At 38.9% G+C, this 19603-nt stretch overlaps 1 protein-coding gene across 6 annotated transcripts in view; it reads right to left on the bottom strand.

Moving 5' to 3' along the window:
- Positions 1–19603, bottom strand: part of SMARCC1 (SWI/SNF related, matrix associated, actin dependent regulator of chromatin subfamily c member 1) — a 181074-nt gene that overhangs the window by 60088 nt on the left and 101383 nt on the right. For all 6 annotated transcript variants that reach the window (XM_064596765.1, XM_064596757.1, XM_064596758.1 and 3 more), the window contains 2 exons: positions 11618–11876; positions 10581–10742 (listed from right to left, as the gene is read on the bottom strand). In XM_064596765.1, coding sequence (XP_064452835.1) covers positions 10581–10742; positions 11618–11876 — 421 coding nt within the window. The remainder of the gene's footprint in view (positions 1–10580; positions 10743–11617; positions 11877–19603) is intronic.

Genomic DNA, 19603 nt, shown 5'->3' with positions numbered 1-19603 from the left:
ACCATATCATTCCCTGTAGTACAGTTCAAGCGTTCTGCAGAGCTGCCAATATACAGTCCCAGCCTGCACCACCCTCTGTGACTCTGCTCCCATCTAGCTGTGCATCTGATCTCTCCATGTCCTTATCTGAACTCTTGGTTGCAGCTAAGCTGGTTTGTGTCCCACCCTCTCTGCACAACCCTCCGTTACCATCTCTGTGCCTCTGTTCACATTGTTCTGCAGAACCAAATACTTGCTCCAATCTGGCTCAGTGACATTCTAAACCTCCTTTTCATCGTTCAGCTCAAATCCTTTCTTTGTGAAATCTTCCTCAGTCTAAACTTACATGACCCTTTGTGCTAACTCTTACAGCACTTCCCATACCCAGTCCTCCTTGAACAATTAACACTATGTGTATTTATGCTTCACTATGTCTCCAATCCTTGAACACTGAATTACTAATAGAAGGTATTGCTTTTTTAAAAATATTTATTTATTTATTTATTTATTTGAGAGAGTGTGTGCAAGAGAGATGAGGGCAGACGGAGAGGGAGAAGGACAGAAGCAGACTCCCTGCTGAGCATGGGGCTCCATCTCATGACCCTGGGATCGTGACCTGGGCTGAAATCAAGAGTTGGATGCTTGGGGCGCCTGGGTGGCTAAGTCGTTAAACATCTGCCTTCGGCTCAGGTCATGATCCCAGGGTCCTGGGATTGAGCTCCGCGTCAGGCTCCCTGCTCTGCGGGAAGCCTGCTTCTCCCTCTCCCCCTGCTTGTGTTCCCTCTCTTGCTGTGTCTCTCTGTCAAATAAATAAATAAAATCTTAAAAAAAAAAAAAAAAAAAGAGTTGGATGCTTAACCAAGACTGAGACACCCAGGTGCCCTGAATAGAGGGTATTACTTATGTCTTATACATAGTAGCCCATAGCAAGAGATCTCTATCAAGTAAACAAAAGGCCTAATTTGATAAAGGTCCCCAAAAGGCATTACATAATTATATTACATAATGGAAGCCAATTTCTTCCTAAAAATATGTATCCTACCATTTAATATATATGGGTCATTAGGCAAGTCACTTAAATCCCAGCCAGCATTAGCCAGTCCTCAGAGGTTAAAATGTGCAATTATGAGCTGCTTAGAAAAGTGACTCTATCCTTCTCTGCCTCTTGAAATCTAAGAGCTCTTCAAATAGAATATTGACAAAGAGAAGAGAGAAGCCACTCTATATAAGTCCCATTTTAAATACTGTTCCACTGTTTGCTTAGGTTCACCAGCCTAGCATGTTTTCACACATGGTGTTCTAGAAGTGCCTGATTTTTAAAATGTTATGGAAATCCTCGTGATGAGAAGAATGAAGCTATTATAAGCGATGAACAGTATCTGAAGCAAGAACTGGAACAGTCACTTCTAGGCTTCCTGTTCTTAGAAAGTGACCCTTTCAACATTATTATCAGGATGCTCTTCTTAATCTCCTGAAGGACTAGAGACTAGTTTTTAACCTTCCTGAAAACTAGAAGTGATTAATTTGGCTCTTCTACACAGAGCTGGGACAAATGGCTCAAGATACACTCTTTGCAGTCCCATATTCCACAGGGTATTAAGGAGCTCAGTGGACAATCCACTCGTTAACATAAAAGAATCTTCTCTGAACATTCTACTTGTGATTCAATAGCCCTAGAGCATGTTACACAGTCAATTGTAAGGAATAAGCATCGATTAACTTAATCTTTCAAACTTCTCTAAACCAAAATTAAGATACAGACAGTAAATTTACTCAGAGGCAAAAAATTAAATAAATAAAACTAATACTTGAGATCAGGAAATACAAATGGGGGTTACAATAAATAAGTCTTCGACAGACCCTTGAATATGCACATACGTTCCAATTCCCTGGGGAAGGAAGGGCTGCCGGCCTCCAAAGGGACTAAGATGCACCATACTGTGATAGTTATATAGGAGAATGTCCTTATTCCTGTAAGATGATGCATGCTGAACTGTCTAGGGTGCAAAGACTCATGATGTTTACAACTTACTTTGAAATAGTTCACCAAAATCAAAATAAAAATCATTCATTTAGATTGCCAGATAGATAGATAGATACAGCAAAGTTGAACCTACATCTCACTGTGCTATCCTATTGGTATTTTCACTATGTTTGACTACAAGTGAACAGGTTATCAGAAAGACTGTTTTGTTTAGTCTCCAGGTCAAGTAAAGAAAAATTTAACAAGTGTTTAATAAAAGCTTTTGTGATACAGCAAAAAAAAATTACTTTGATATTCAAATATATTACATAAAGTTCTCTGAAAAATAAATCAATTTAACAACTCCTAGACGGGTGATGTTCTCAACCTAATAGAATGAGTTTTAAAAATATAGGCACTCTTGGGCGCCTGGGTGGCTCAGTTGGTTAAGGGACTGCCTTCGGCTCAGGTCATGATCCTGGAGTCCCGGGATCGAGTCCCGCATCGGGCTCCCTGCTCAGCAGGGGGTCTGCTTCTCCCTCTGCCCCCTTCCCTCTCGTGCTCTCTGTCTCTCATTCTCTCTCTCTCAAATAAATAAATAAAATCTTAAAAAATATATATATATATAGGCACTCCTGACACTCTTTTGGTCAACCCCCCCCCCCAAAGGCTCCATCTCACCCAGAGTAAAAATTAAACTTTACAATGGCCCATAAGCCTCTCATCATCTCCCATGACCGCCTCTACCATGCAATCCAGCTACTTGTCCATGATCTCCCCTTGCCATTCCTCAACTGTGCCAGGCAGCTCCTGTCTAGGGGCCTGTACAATGGTTGCTCCCAATGCCTACGGCACTCTGATCTTAGATGTCTGATGACTCCTTCCTTTGCCTCATTTACATCTTTGCTCAAATGTCGCTTTCTTGGTAACATATTCCCTGACCTTTGAAAATTGCAATTCCATACACTTCACGCTTATCTTCCTAATCCTGTTTTAATTTTTACCATACCACTTACCAGCCAACATACTCTTTCTACATATTTATATTTAATTTACATAATCTAAGTTTTATGTATCACATATTTCATCTTCCACCTTGAAAATATACTATACAATCTGTGCAGGCAGGGATTTTGGTCTGTTTTGGTCACCAGTACCCTAGCACCTAACACACAATGAAATGACACGGTAACACATTTACAGTCTTATTTATCCCTAGGAGTTAAAAGAAAAAAGAAAAAAAAAAAAGTCTAGTTTAAGACTGACCTCCCATTCAAGAATGCTTATGTGGTGTAGGCTCGTACACTGAATCACTCTAAATTTTGGCGTGGGTTTCTAAGCCCTTGATCTCGTAGAGATGAATCATCCAGTTGTTCTTCCTGGTAAATTTGCCTGTCTCCTTATGTAGCTCCTATAGATTTTCAAGAGGACCTGGGTCTCTTCCTACTATATATCCCATAGGATATAAGGCAGGACAGTACAATGGAGCTAAGGTCTTAAATGATCCTTGTTCATTGAATGAAAAATACAGACATACCAACACATTTTTACTTCTGGCAGCATGCTACAATAAAAAGAGGTTGAGCTTTAGGACCAGAGATTTAGGTTCAAAATTTAAACCAGATTCTCACAAGCCTATGTAACCCGATAAAACTTAGTTTCCTTGGTTTTGCAATAAAAACAAAGCCACTTCCTCCAAAGGATTACCCAGGAAAAATACTTCAAAGGACCAGTCAGAAAACCCCTATAGAACGTGTCACAAAGAAATGCTGATTTCCAGCGACTTCTGAAAAATATTTAAAAATTCTTTTCATTTCTTTTCTTAACTTCCCTCACCATCCCTTATAACCAGGCAAATAAAACCTGGTAATATTTTTAGTTAAATGCAAGAGGTCTCAAATATCAGTATTTTTTCTATTCCCAGAATGGTCTCTGGCCAAACAGAAACAAAAAACCATACAGATTTAGAGAAGTCAGTACATATTGGTGAACGACTAGAATTAAAGACAAGCCCCTTCTGAGAAGTGAGCACTCATTTCCTCAAGAATTCCTAGAAGTCTCCTAAAATGAAAATAAGAGGTGCTTCAGATTTTACCAAACACTCCCCACATTCTAAAACCCACAATGAAAAGTTAGATAGGTCAATGAGAGAAACCCAAGAGAAGTCCTGTATTTCACAAGGAAACTTATTTTTTCCTGTATTATCATTTTACCATTGTTAATACATATAAGTTAACACGGACAACATAGTAAATTAAGTATCACAATAAAAAGTATGTGAACTTCCCATTCAAGTACAGTATTTTGATAAGGAAAATCCTACATCATTCTATTTCAAATCAGTGGCACTATTTTGCTATATCAAGTGTCAGTTTAAATGTAAAATCGAGGGGCGCCTGGGTGGCTCAGTCGTTAAGCATCTGCCTTTGGGTCAGGTCATGATCCCAGGGTCCTGGGATGGAGCCCCACATCAGGCTCCCTGCTCAGCGGGAAGCCTGCTTCTCCCCCTCCCACTCCCCCTGCTTGTGTTCCCTCTCTCGCTGTCTCTCTCTGTCAAATAAATGAAATCTTAAAACTAACTAAATAAATAAATGTAAAATCAATACCTCCTTCCCTTGAACTCCCTATCTGGAAGGTGGCTCACAAGGAAAGGAGGTACACTGTTGCCTTCACATCACTATTTTGCTGAGCCAATTCCACAGCAAGAACCATTTGCTGTCTCCTAATTTATTCTATCAGTCACAGCCCAACATAAATCCCATTAACTATCACAGGCCAGCATTAAGTTACAATTCTATTTACAACTCATTCCAAAATATTCACATTATACTGGTATCTTCCTTTGCCCTTATTAAATGGTAAAAGGACCCAAATTCTGTTGCTGCAACTACTGAATAACCACTGCACTTCAGAGAGGTTTTCTGATAGGCTATTTCCAGCTACTATGAATGAAGCTTACTTTCCATGCCATTCAAAGATTCATGTCCTGCCGCCTCCTGTGCTTCCTGCAGCAGTCAGATCCAAGCTTTGCACAATGCGGAAACCATACATTCACTACTGAGTCAGAAAAAGGACCCCACACAGACTAAAGTTGCTAGATTTTGTTTTTGTCCTGCTAAATTAGAAATGGCTAAGTTTGCAACCTGTTTCTTAACCCCTGATGCTCTATGGTATCACCTACCAAAATTTTAAAAAACAGATTTACATGTAGAAACTTGCCCCTGATTTTGCCAAGTACAGAAACTTCTTTGAATCAAACTAAGAAGGTGGTGCCAACCCTTTTCAATTCCATGACCACAGGGAACCAAAGACCCTGCAAAATGAACCAAAACCACAAAAAGTAGAGGAAAGTAAGACATTTCCCAGGCATTCAATAGGCCCAGGCTTCCCCTGCCTGAGCTGGGCACTGCCTGGTGGTGCAGAATCAATAAAAAGCAAGACAGATGTGGCTGGGCTTGCTAATTTGGGGATCCATCTAAGACAGAAAAATAAGTGAGTTTTCAAACTAACAAATACTCTGTTAAGAACAGGTCAATAATTTGCTCTGAGGGCTAAAAGTGAGAGGTTTGATTAATCTGTTCCCAGATATATCTGCAAAATGAAACTGCTAGATTGACACTTTTAAGAAACCAGAGGCAACAACAGGGGTAGGACCTGTGCAACCTAATGGGAATCAGAAGGTTTTGTGCTTGAAGAGACTCACTGGTATCTACTCAAACCACCCAGAACAGAGCACCAGGAGGTCAGACAGTATCATCTGTGCAGTACTGCCTGGCAGTTTTACTTTTTACTTCACATGCCCTTTATTCTAGAAGAATAAATGAAAGAGACAAAAATAAAATGACTGCAGTTGAAGCATAGTTAATAAACTGTATACAACTTAGAGATGGAATTAGGCAAGGTGACAGCAAGAAATCTTTAGCTTGAGTTATTCAACAGAAATTATTTCATAATGAAAAGAAAGAATTAATGAACAATGTAAGAAATGTTGGGAATACACTACTGATAATTGTATATAAAATATTTTACCCTGGTGTGAAAATTAGCCTCTTTTAACATATAGCAACACTTGCCATTTGAGAAGCCAGGTATTGCTTATGAAGCTACTCCTAAAATTTTACTCCTCTTCATAATAAATTAAATAAAAATAACCAAAAGTCCTTAACAGCAAAAATGTCATCTGTCCAATATCACAAACTAACATAACTATACAGTACTTTATAGAGAGTACCTAACCATCACTTTCATGCCACACATGACAGAACTCAGAGCTAACGAAGGCAAATAGCTTTTGAAAGTGCTATAGCTATACAGGGCAGACCTGAAGGTACAAACTAAGTCTGCAAAATCCTAAAATCCAACAAAAAAATATGCTGTCTATAAGAGACCTATCTTAGATCCAAAGACACAGATTGAAGAGTAAATTAATGGAAAAAAGATATTCCATGCAAACACAGTAACCAAAAGACAGCTGGAGTGGTATGTTAATATGAGATAGAATAGACTTTTAGGCAAAAAAAGGTTAAAGAGAAAACGGAAGATGTTATATAATGATAAAAAGGCCAATCCGTGAGAGAGGCAGAACAATTATAAAGATGTATGCAACTAACAAAATACATGAAGCAAAACCAGACAGAACTGAAGGGAGAAATATAGATAGTTCAACAATAATAGTTGGAAATTTCAAGACGTCACTTTCAGTGAAGAATGACAGACAACTTGAACAACACTATAAACCAGCCAGACCAAACATACACAGACGGTGCCATTCAACAATAGAATACAAAAGGAATACTCGCCAGGCTAATATATTAGACAACAAAACCAGTCTCAATAAATTTTAAAAGATAGAAACCACACAAATTACCTTTTCTGAATACAATGGAATGAAATTAGAAATTGGTAACAGAAGAAAATCTAAAAAAAATCACTAATTGGTATATACTAAACAACACACTCTTAAAACCACCCATGGGTCAAAGAAGAAACCAAAAGGGAAATTATAAAATACTTTGAGAAGAATGAAAACAAAAATAAAATATGTCTAAACTTACAGAACACAGTAAAAAGAGTACTGAGAGGGAAATTTATATAGCTATAGAATAAAGAAGAAAGATCTCAAATCAATTTCCCATCCTCCAAAGTAAGGAAATATTAAAATGCGGAGCAAACTTAGGGGCACCTGGATGGCTCAGCTCGTTGAGCATCTGACTCTTGATTTCGGCTCAGGTCATGATCTCTGCTCAGATCGTGATCTCAGGGTCGTGGAATCGAGCCCCACGGTGGACTCCATGCTCAGCGGGCAGTGTGCTTGAGATTCTTTCCCTCTCCTTTCCCTACCTCCCAACCTCCCTCTCTAAAATAAATCTTAAAAAAAAAAAAAGGTAAAAAAAGCAAAGTTAACCAACAACAAGCAAAAGGAAAGAATAAAGATTACAGTGGAGATAACTTAAAGAGAACAGAAAAACAACAGAATCACTGAAATCCCAAAGTTGGTAAAACTGAGAAGTCTTTATCTAGATTGATGAAGGAAAAAAAAAAAAGAGTGGACCAAATTACTAAAATCAGGAATGAAAATGGGGACACTACCAACCTTATAGAAATAAAAAGGAATTTGTAAAAAGACATTATAAACTTTTTAAAAAAAATAACTTTACTGAGATATAATTCGTATACCATACAACCAACCCATTAAAAGAGAACAACTGGATATTCACAGATACATGTAACCATTACCACAGTAAATTTTAAAACCTTTCGATCATCTCAAACAGAAACCCCATACTCTTTCGCTATCATCCCCTTTTGCCTATTCCTCCTAGCCCTAAGCAACCATTTATCTACTTTCTATCTCTATAAATCTGCCTGTTCATGATATTTCATATAATTGGAATTAAATAATATATTGTCTCTTCTGTTTTGTTCTCCCCACCTACCATGTTTTCAAGGATGATCCATGAGGTCCCATATGTCAGTACTTCATTCCATTTTATGATTGAATAATATTCTCATTGTAATACCACATTGTTTATCCATTCAGCAGCTGATAGACATTTGAGTTGTTTCCACTTTTCGTTGTTATGATTTGTGTGTCTTTGTGTGTGTGGCGCCAACAAATGAGACAATGTACATGAAATGGACAAATTTCTAGAAAGATATGCACACTACCAAAACTGACTCAAAGAGAAATAGAAAACATAAATAGACTTGGAACAACTAAACAGATTAAATCAGTTCTTAAAAAAACATTAAAAATCAGGACTTGATGGCTTCCTATGTGAATTCCAGCAAACATTTATAGAAGAATGAGCATAGGGCAACCCTCTCAGGTCCCCTCCCTCCTCGGGAGCTTTGTACTATCACTTTGCTATCACTCAATAAACCTTGCTTTGCTGCCCACCACTCTGTCTGGTCCACCTCTCCATTCTTCAAAGCCCCATGACCAAGAATCGCAGGCACCGACAGAGAAAAAAATCCAGTAACACCCATGCTTTAATAAAACCATCATTTGCATGGAAGGAAGGAAGGAAGAATAAGCATCAATAATTTTCAAACTCTTCAAAAAAATAAAGAACAATTCCTAACTCATTCTTAGAGGTCAGTTAAACAGATAAAGTTATCACAAAAAATGAAAAGTACTAAACAAATGTCCCTTATGAATACAGGTGCAAAAATCCTCAACAAAATACTAGAAGCAAACTAAATCCAAGAGAGTATTATGTGGAATATTCCCATAATCAATCAAGTGGGATTTATCCCAGAACTGCAAAAGTGGTTCAACAGGCGAGAATCAATTAATACAACATATTTAAAGAAAAAAGTAAAAACACTACATGGTCATCTCAATTGATATAGAAAAAGCAGCTGGCAAACTGCAACACCTTTTCAGGATAAAAACATTCAACAAATTATGTATAGAGGGACTTTCCCTAAACTTGGTAAAAGAAATGTAGGAAAATCCAACAGCTAACATCATACTTAATAATGAAATGCTTTCCCCTTAAGAACAGGAAAATAATTTCACTTACAAAAGCATTCAAAAGAGTAAAATACAAAGGAATAAATTTAACTAAAGGAAATGTAAAACAGGTGCCAAGAACTGCAAGACTAAAAACTTCAACACAATGCTTAAATTAAGGAAGATCTAAATAAATGGAAAGACAGCCTGTGTTCAAGGACTGAAAGACTTCATATTGTTAAGACGGCAATACTCCCTCCCCAAATTGAATGAAAATGAAAACCACTTCACAAACACTCCAGTTGCATATTTTTTAAAAGCGGGGGTTGGGGGGACAAGTGTTGGTGAGGATGTGGAAGTCAGAACATTCATACGTTGCTGGTGAAAACATAAAATGGTAGAACCACTACAGAAAACAGTTGACTAGTTTCTCGAAAAGCTAAACATAAAATTACCAGTTGATCCAGTAATCCCACTCCTAGGTACAGAGAATCGAAAAACCTATGTTCACACAACATCCTGTACCTCAGTGTTCATAGCAGCATTATTCAAAATAATGAAAAAATGGAAACAATATAAATATAAATGAACTGATGAATGGATAAGTAAAATGTGGTGTATCCACTGAAAGAGTATTATTCAGCACAGAAAGGAATGAAGTAGTGATTTTATATGACAAACAGATGAACTTTGAAAACCTTATGCTAAGTGAAAGAAGTCAGACACAAAAGCCCACGTATTGTATGATTCTATTTATAGGAAATGTAAATAGGCAAATCCATAGAGACAGAAAGCAGATTAGTGGTTACCAGGGCTGAGGAGAGAAGAAATGGGAAATATTGGCTTAATTGCTACGGAATTATCTTTTGGGGTGATCAAAGTGTTCTGGAATTAGTGGTGATGGATGCACAACACTGTGAATGTACTAGAAGCTACTAGACTGTATACCTTTAAGTGATTAAAACAGAGAATTTTATATGAATTTTACCTCAATTAAAAACAAAAAAACAACGAACTTAAACCTACCCAGCAACATACAAATTAAAATAATCAGAAGTCCTTCCAGTATTCCTATATTCACATGCTCAAAACCTAGATCTAAAAACAGGCATCACAGGGCACCTGGCTGGCTCAGTCGGTGGAGTGTGTGACTCTTGATCTCGGGGTCTTGATTTTGAGCCCCAGTTGGGTGTAGAGATTACTTAAATAAATAAGTAAATCTTAAAAACTGGCATCAAATACTTCACAATTGTGATGTTATTAACAGCTCTCAGACAACTTTTAAATTCTATCTACCATAAAAGGAAGGGATAAGAGAAAAAAAAAATCATATACTAATCTTAAGGGACAAGTTGTTACTAATCATTGTTCTTACTTTTTTTTTTTTTAAAGATTTTATTTATTTATTTGACAGAGAAAGACACAGTGAGAGAGGGAACACAAACAGGGGGAGTGGGAGAGGGAGAAGCAGGCTTCCCGTGGAGCAGGGAGCCCGATGCGGGGCTCGATCCCAGGACCCTGGGATCATGACCTGAGCTGAAGGCAGACGCTTAACGACTGAGCCACCCAGGTGCCCCCATTGTTCTTACTTTTAAGTGCAAACAAACCCAATTATTTTAGCAAGCTGATAGGAAAATACAACATCTGTTAGCCCTGTCCTTGGGGACAGCCATAACTCACCAAGTTTCTCTGGCTCATCAGGTCCTGTGCCTGCAATGCAGCTGCTCTCCAGGCCATAGGTGGGATCCACTTTCCCAGAAGCCCGTGCTGCTTCTTGCACTTTCTTGACATGAGCTTCGACCAGTTCCAGTGGCACTTCCTCTCGGACCCGAGAAAACTCCTCTGTTCAAGAATAAAAATGGAATAGTGTGACCTGGTTTTGCACAAATATGTGCTTTAATGTAAATCAGGAAATCCAACACATTAGGGTCTTGCATAGTGACTTTTCTGGGGACTCAGTCTTATTTATCCCAGCAAAACAAGAACGCCAAATGAGACAGTCATGTACACTAATGAAATTCTATGATTCTATGTTTTAACTTACATGTCGCAGTACTTTACTGTATGAACAGAGATTTCTAAATTTCCATTAGTAACAATCAAAATTTCTGCCCAAACTTAATCTAACTCTGCAGGCTAGATTGATAATAAAGCAAACAAGGATTAAACAACCAGAAATCCAAGAAAGGGTTTTACAGTCTGAGAAAGTTCTAATTATAATAAAATCAAACAATGTTAAATTGTTCTTTTGCTAGTTAGGTCCAAGTCCAAATGAATCACAAAATATACCACAAAAATTCTGTTTTGCCCCTCCGATGCTTAATAAATGCTCTTAATTTTAAAAACTATTATATTTTAGGGGTGCCTGGGTAGCTTAGTTGGTTGGGCATCTGACTTCGGCTCAGGTCATGATCTCAGAGTCTTGGGATCGAGCCCCGAGTCAGGCTCCCAGCTCAATGTGGAGTCTGCTTCTCCCTCTCCCCTGCAACGCCCCACTTGTGCATGCATTCTCTCAAATAAATAAATAAAATCTTAAAAAAATATTATAATACTTTTAAATATAACATAAAGGGGTAATGTCTGATTTTCTGCTATATAACTGAAATGAACATAGCAGCTGGTAACACTTAAATCTGAAACAACTTGTATATGAAGGAAAGTACTAAACCATTATCCGAAACTACTATGTTGGCAACATGGTTCAGGAAAGTCCATACCCAAAGCTGCTTTTGCTGCAGCAGATGCCACGCGAGGGTCCACCACTGATGCCAAAAAAGCAACAGTGCTCATTACTGGGTTTCCTGACTGACTGAAAGGGACAGGCTGGTAGGCCAGGGGCCCCAGGGAAGCATCCGAATTCTCAAGGTATGGGTCCTCAATAGGAAGCCTCAGAAAGTGGAGGATGCATTCATCCTGAGTACGACTTCCAACATGCTCTGACACTTTGTTCCAATCATCCTTATACATCTCCAGAGCCTACAACAGAAAAAAACCAGGAGCTTTAGTATCAGGTAATAAGGAACTAATATGTAACAATATCAGAAGCCTGTGACTGTTCTTTAGATGGGTTTTTAAAAAAATAATGAAAATGATTATACAGTCCATAAGAAAATAGGGAGATCTGACTGCTTTCCTAATTATATTAAATCTCAATCGGCAAAATAAATAAATAAAAAGCGTACGTATATAAAAGGAAGAATAACTGTCTTTCATTAATACACACAATTGTTTATATAGAAAACCCAAAGAAATGTACAAAAAGATACTAAAACTAAAAGGTTTAGCAAAGTCACAGGACAGACGTGGAATAGAAAAACTCAATTTTATTTCAATGAAAAGTTTTATGTTGGAAAAAAAGTATTTAAAATACAACAAAAATGAAATACCTAGGAATAAATATAATAAAGAATGTGTAAGATCAACATGCTGGAAAACATAAAGCACTCTGAGAGAAACTAAAGATCTAAATAAATTAAGAGCTAACCATGTTCATCCATCAGCAGTCTCAATATTAGATATCAACTCTCTCCACACTGAATAACAGGTTCAACACAATCCCATTCAAACTCCAAGCCTTTTTTGTTAGAAATTAAGAAACTGGTACTAAAATTTATAAAGTGTATAAATTTCCAATTTAAATATTCATAATTTGTCAGAGAAAAATGCTGAAAAACTTGCAAAAAAAAGTAAAAGCAGTGTCCAAGGGGGAGAGGAACAGAATGTTATGAAGAAACTCAAGGAATTAATTGGAGAAAAAGAATGTATTCAGTAGTTGATTAAAGTTGCTATTCCTACATGATTCTCAACCAGGGGCAATTCTGCCTCCTTGGGGACATTTTTGGGGAGGTGCTACTGGCATCTAGTGGGTAGAGGCCCGGATGCTGTTAAACACCGTACAGTGCACGTAAGAAGAGCCACCACAACAAAAATCTGGCCCAAATGTGGATTGCAGGAGGCTGAAAAATCCTGCTCTAGAGCCTGATTTGCTGATCTACACTGTGAGATGAGCTCGTGAGATGGTTCTTTCCACGTTTATTAAGTAAATTCTTAAACCCAGGGCTCCAACTGCTGCCCCAGGCTTGCCTTCTTGCTGGAGTGGTAGAGGACTCCTCAAAACCCACACCAGCAGATGGTCTTATTCATTAAATCCCTTGAATGACAACGTTAATTCTGGGCTTCCTCTGGATAGCCAGTGGCCGCAGGTAGTTCTAGAAGGAATTACTTAGAAAAAAGACCTAGATTGTAACAAAAAAGAAAATCAATCTCTCTCCCTAGGGTCCCTGGGGCCAGAAACATGTAACTGGGGCTATCTTGTGTTTCCGATTATGGGGAGATTTTCTTGGGATACTCTACCATAGTCTTTTCAAACAAACTTATTAAAAAATTTTTCTTCCTTTATTTTCCTCAGCCAGAGTAAAATAAGAAACTCCAGAAAGTTTTTTCCAGAATACAGCTAAGAAACCCTTTGATATGCAAAATTCAGGAAAGAGTCAGTGTCCAGAAAAGCGCAAGGCTGGGAAAGTGAAGATCCAAGCCTGGGCACTGATGGTAGCATTACATAACAGGAAATCGAAGACATGTTTTCAAACAGAACATGGTGACAGACTGGCTGGGAAGGAGGGGGAGGGCTGATATGTTAGCAGACATTTTACAGTACTACAAAACACCTTCATTCTTCCTGCTATGACCTGGGTCCCTTCACTGCTCCTTACCTGGATTCTTAGAATCCCCTGTCTCTCTAACCTTAAATTCATCCTTCTTCCTGTTGCCAAAATGAATTAGGTTTCACACATGACACTGTCTCTCCTCTGCCTAAAACTATTTCCTTGCTTATAATTATCTTACGGAATTAAGTCCAAACAGGATCAGGGCCCACTCCACCGCACTCTCCTCTTTCATGTTCTAGGAATATCCTGATCCCAAACACTCTTCCAAGTTATTGTGCCTCTGGACACATTGCTCTGCACCAGAAATATTATGTACTAGAGCCAACACAACCGTCCCATTCCCGGGAAGCTGTCCTCTGAGTCTCATCCACCCAGCCTGTCACACAGCCATCCCTCTAGACAGGACTTGTACTCCAGGTACAGCTCCAATCGTGAAGTTAAGGACGCTGCACTCGTGCTGTGTTTTAACCTGTTTCTGTCACCCACTACAGTACGAATCCTTTCAGTGTAGAGTCTATGGTCTAGCTATCTCAGTATGCAGAGCCTGCCACAGAGCCCAATAAAACCTGCTGAACTTAACCACAGGGAACTGGACTAGACCAGGAAAAGAATTTGAGTTTTCCTTGGCTCCAAATGTAAAAAAACACCCTGTAAAAAAAAAGGCTTTTCCTCGGGTGCCTGGGTGGCTCAGTTGGTTAAGCGACTGCCTTCGGCTCAGGTCATGATCCTGGAGTCCCGGGATCGAGTCCCACATCAGGCTCCCTGCTCAGCAGGGAGTCTGCTTCTCCCTCTGACCCTCCTCCCTCTCATGCTCTCTGTCTCTCATTGTCTCTCTCGCAAATAAAGTCTTAAAAAAAAAAAAAATTAAAAAAAAAAAAAGGCTTTTCCTCAAGACAATTGTATTTTTTTTTTTAAACTGGAAGACATACTCATCTAAAATGTAATTCAAAATTACACAGACAAAAAATACTTCTTGGGTGGCCTATCAAGGAAAGGCACATATCAGGTACATGCAGACTGTGAGGAAATCTTTGATGCTGTTTACTATCTTCCAATGCTACTGTTTCTGTGATCTAGCCAGTATAAAGTACGTGAAGAACTCTTCTAGTGATCAACGTTAATAACCTTCATGGCTTTTACCTGCAGGTACAAGATTTCATGTCCACTAGTCATCTAAGGGAAAATAAATACAAGGCATGAGAAAGCCAAGCAGGCATGAGAGACTAAAGTTAACAAAGGAGAACCGATACGCTCCCAGACTCAGGTTTTGTCAATTTCAAGCCCAAGGACAATTACAATGATCAGGAAGACTACATTATCAGCTGTGGACTTAAAAGAACTTATGAAAGCCTCTCTTAAAAATCTCCGCCATCACTATGGAACAGAATGGCACCATTTCTTCTTCCATTCTGGCAGCCTGATACTGTCAATGCAACTTCAAACTGATGGACGGACCAGGTTAGCCCTTCGTGGCTTCTTAAATTGGTGACTCATTTTCAGGTGGCACACCTGGAATTCCTCACACATTTTACAAATGAAATTTACTCAGACAAGTCTCCATCATCGTTATCTTATGCAATATATGTTTTCAAAAAACTAATATAAAGCCTTGTATTAGCCTTCATGTCTACCAACTCAAGGTCTTTTTCAAACTGCATTTATTCATCCAATGTGTAGATTCCACATTGGTTATTTGCAAAACTGAAACTATGCCTCCAAAATCTATAATAAGACAATGAACTGAACATACCCACTGATAATAACCTGCAGCATTCCATATAAGAACTGTGCTTTGATGAGAGACCACATGAAATAAGGTGTTAAAATAAAAGCGGGTGGTCTAAGAATAGTCTAAAATAGTTGGGATGCTGCCTGTGTGATATACTTGTCTAATAAAATGGTGTGATTTCAGGGGGCGGGGAACCACAGACCTTAACAAATCTTCCAGATTTATATATTTATTAGGAAAAAATTAACTGGTTTTGGTTATAAAACCATTATAAATCCACTTCAAATTCTTAAGCTATTAATTACCAATAAATAAACTACAGAAATAGAAGGTGTTAGTGGTAACAACGCTGCTGGGGAGCCTCTGTATAACCGAAGATGACAGCTGTTGATTCAACTGCATGTTTAAAAGAAAACCCAACCACGGGACAGCTTCCACCTGCAGGAGAAGAAAATGTACTATTGTGTAAGGATACTGTGGTTTTCTTGGATATGTTCAGGGTAAACAGCAGCTCAGCCATTCTGGCCTCACTCTGTATTTACTATTCACTATTCTTAAATGTAGAAGAGGAGAAAATGTTGAATATCAGTGTGTAGCAAGAACAAGAACTGATAAGACTGGTGTTCCAACTGGTGCTGCACAACTAAATTTCTCCCCAGAGCCCAGAGACTCTAAAAAAGCAGTATGAGGGCGCCTGGGTGGCTCAGTTGGTTAAGCGACTGCCTTCGGCTCAGGTCATGATCCTGGAGTCCCTGGATCGAGTCCCGCATCGGCCTCCCTGCTCGGCAGGGAGTCTGCTTCTCCCTCTGGCCCTCCCCCCTCTCATGTGCTCTCTCTCATTCTCTCTCTCTCAAATAAAAAAAAAAAAAAAAAAGCAATATGAAAGTGTATCATATTCCCTCCAAATACTGGGAACCTTTAAGTTAACATCCATGGCAAACAGGACTGGACAAAACAGTCCTGAAATAAATAAAGGGTGGCTCAGAAAAGAAGCTCTCTGCATATCACTGATAATGAATGAGTAGATGAGAGTACATTAAAACAGTAGTAAAAAAAAAAAAAAAGAAGAAATCTTTTTGAATTTTAATCCAGAGACCGAGAGAGATTGAGAAGAGAGAAGAAGGAAAAGTAGACGAGGGATGTAAAGAAAGGAAGTTAACACACCACTAAAACTTCTTAAAAATACAACTGTTGGAACAACTCCAAAAACCAAATTAAAGCGGTACAGGACCATGAGCCATCAGCAAGTCCAGTATCTCAGTGTGGCCTGAAGACCCACGGGGCACCACTCTTTCAGGGAGGCCCCGAGATCAACCCATTTTCCTAGTAACAACAGGACACTGCTGTCTTTTTCATTACAATGGCATTTGCACAATCGGTGCAGAAGCAGTGGTGAGTGATCTGCTTACCCTCTGCATGATCAAGGCTGTAGCGCCACTGTCTTCAGGGTCACTCTAGTCTTTACCGCCACATACTCACAAAGATAATCCAACTTTAAAATTATGAATTTTATCAATCTAAATATTGAAGTCCACTTGTTTTCAGTATTTGGTACTATTAAATGTGAGGTACACAAGAAGACTAAAAATCAACCATCCAAGCACGATGGCGGTCTGAAGGAAAAGCACTGTTCAACCACTTGAGTTTCAAGCTCAACTAGCCATTTTCATAGAAGACCGTTTTTATTAGAACAAATGGCTAATACGCCATGGTTTGGAGGCATAGATATCTAGTAGACATTTTCTGATCAGCACAGGAGTTCTGACCTGCTCCGTTTCTGACCAGGCCAGGTCACCCTGCCTCACGTATCGTGGTGGGCCCCCGCTCCGGGGAGGTCACCATACACTGACGCCAAACTGAGTGCAGACACCCAGGTAGCATAGCAGACTCCTGTCCAGAACCCCAGGCTTTAAGCAATCCTCCTGCCTCAGCCTCCAGAGTATCTGGGACTAACAGGTACTCGCCACCACAATGGCCCGGCAGACATTTTCTCAAAAGCAAACAGGACTCTCAAAAATTCACTGTGAGGGACGCCTGGGTGGCTCAGTTGGTTAAGTGTCTGACTCTTGATCTCAGCTCACGTCTTGATCTCAGGGTCGTGAGTTCAAGCCCTACACTGGGCTCCACGCTGGGCATGGAGCTTACTTAAAAAAAAAAAAAGGAATAAAAATTAAATGTCACTTCGAAGAAAGCTGAGTATTTGTTGCGAATGATTAAGTGAAAATTAGAATTCTGAAAAATACATACCTGCCATGAAAGCCTATCCTACAGGAATACTTATAATTATTTGAAAAGGCCATTAAGATACTCTTTCTGTTTCCAAATACATATGCAGGTCATGCCAAATTTTCTTAATATACTTAAATTAAAACAACATATATGCTGGAAAAGCAAGTATGAAAATCCAGCTGTATTCTAATAAGCCAGGCATTATAGATATTACTAATGTGTAACACCATACTTTTCAGTAGTATCTTTTGTTTTCCAGTCTATTTTTCATAAAATTGTTATGTTAACTTGCAATGGGTTTACTGTTATTTTTAAGTAAATTAGTTTTCTCAGTTTTAATTTACAATACAGGAAAATACTGACAAGCTCACAAACAAAAACTCTTTGAAGTCCTCAATGTAATTTTTAGGAGTGTAGGTATATCCTGAGACCAAAAAGTTTGACAACTGCTGACCTAGTCTAATCTTCTATTTGATGCTTGATTTCTGAACTGCAAATGTTACACATGATCTACAAGTCTGGATCACATCAATACTCTACTGAAAGGGAGCTCTCATCCTCTGTAAATTCACTGCTCTAATGTTACAGACAAAGCAAGCACTGTAAGTCACCAGCAACAATCACTCCTTTCCTCCAGGTTGACCCCACTAATGAAACTAGAAAACCACGTGTTTGTTTTCCCGGCATCACCTGTGGTACTTGGTGAGCACTGAGACCAATTCTGAACAATGAGGTAGAAGAGAAAAGACTGATGAGCGGCTTCTGGTTAAGCTTTTCATTCCAAGAAGAGCCCAAGAAGAAAAGGCCCCAGAAGTGCCCTTTCCAACATTCTTCCTATTTTGAATGGGGATATGAAGCCAGGGAACAAACCAGCCTTCCTGTGACCAGAAGAGAACACACGGAGACAGAACATGGACACGTAAAGAAGGTGGAACAAAACAGAAAAGCTAGGAACCTGATGATATACTTCAGCAGTGAAAAGAATGTTCGGGGGCGCCTGGGTGGCTGTTAGTTAAGCGTCTGCCTTTGGCTCAGGTCATGATCTCAGGGTCCTGGGATAGAGCCCCTGAGTTAGGCTCCCTGCTCAGCCCAAAGTCTGCTTCTCCCTCTCCTTCTGCCCCTTCCCCCCCAACTTGTGCATGCACGTGCACTCTCAAATAAATAAATAAAATCATTAAAAAGAAAAAATGTTGGAATTGCCAATCTGAAGACAGCCAGTTGAACAAAAAAACCAATGTCCTTCTGGTTTAATCTACTGCTAATTAGATTTTGTTCTCTGTAGGCAAAAGCATTCCTAAGAGATTAAACAGTAAACTTCCTCATTTAGTCCTAATTTAGCTCTCACATGCACATTCTACCCTCAAATACTAAGTAGTGTCACACAGTCTTCACTTTACCCAATGATTGTTCTATGACAAAAGACAAATGGTCCTTCTTCAGAAATGGATGATAAATATGGAACCCAATATTCTATACTTCTTACTCTCTAGGGCAAAAATAATTGCTAAGATTCACCTGTGTAAGTATTTGCAAGAGTCTCTAAGACATGAAGAAATCCAAAAAGCATTCAACAAGTTGACGGACAGATATCTTGAATTATCATTGGTTTACCAAAGTGTTCTGCTTTCAAGGACAAAACAGTATTTTCAGGGACAGAGGTCTTTATCTACTTCTCTGGAATCCTTTTGGGAAATACAGAGGTCGTACACTGTTCTCCAGTGCTCGTACAAGCACTGGAGAACACATCAACAATGACCAAGGTGGGCTAAGTTTAAAGAAAACTGGAATCTGAAGAAACATTCCACTTCAAAGGAACATCTGCTACTCAAGGTCAGCCAATTATTGCTATATGGGGATGAGGTGCCAGAATTGCCACATCTTCCAATTTTGGATGAAAAATTAGAAATCTACACTACTTTTCCAAAGTTCTAGTATTTGTTTCATATTGGCAAAGATTTAAAATAAACAAAACACAACCCAGGCCAAAAACCACATATCCAGGCTTGATCTTCCCTAGCCAGTACAACACTTCAAGGTATGATATTTAATGATGGCCCAAGAAAATTCTATTAAAACTC

This window comes from Mirounga angustirostris, unplaced genomic scaffold (genome assembly GCF_029215605.1).
Source record: "Mirounga angustirostris isolate CCGP_5_RB_7025 unplaced genomic scaffold, mMirAng1.0.hap1 SCAF_1, whole genome shotgun sequence".
NCBI classification, from domain to species: Eukaryota; Metazoa; Chordata; class Mammalia; order Carnivora; family Phocidae; genus Mirounga; species Mirounga angustirostris.
The sequence above is the reverse complement of the archived record's forward strand: the minus strand, read 5'-3'. Positions and strand labels throughout refer to the sequence as shown.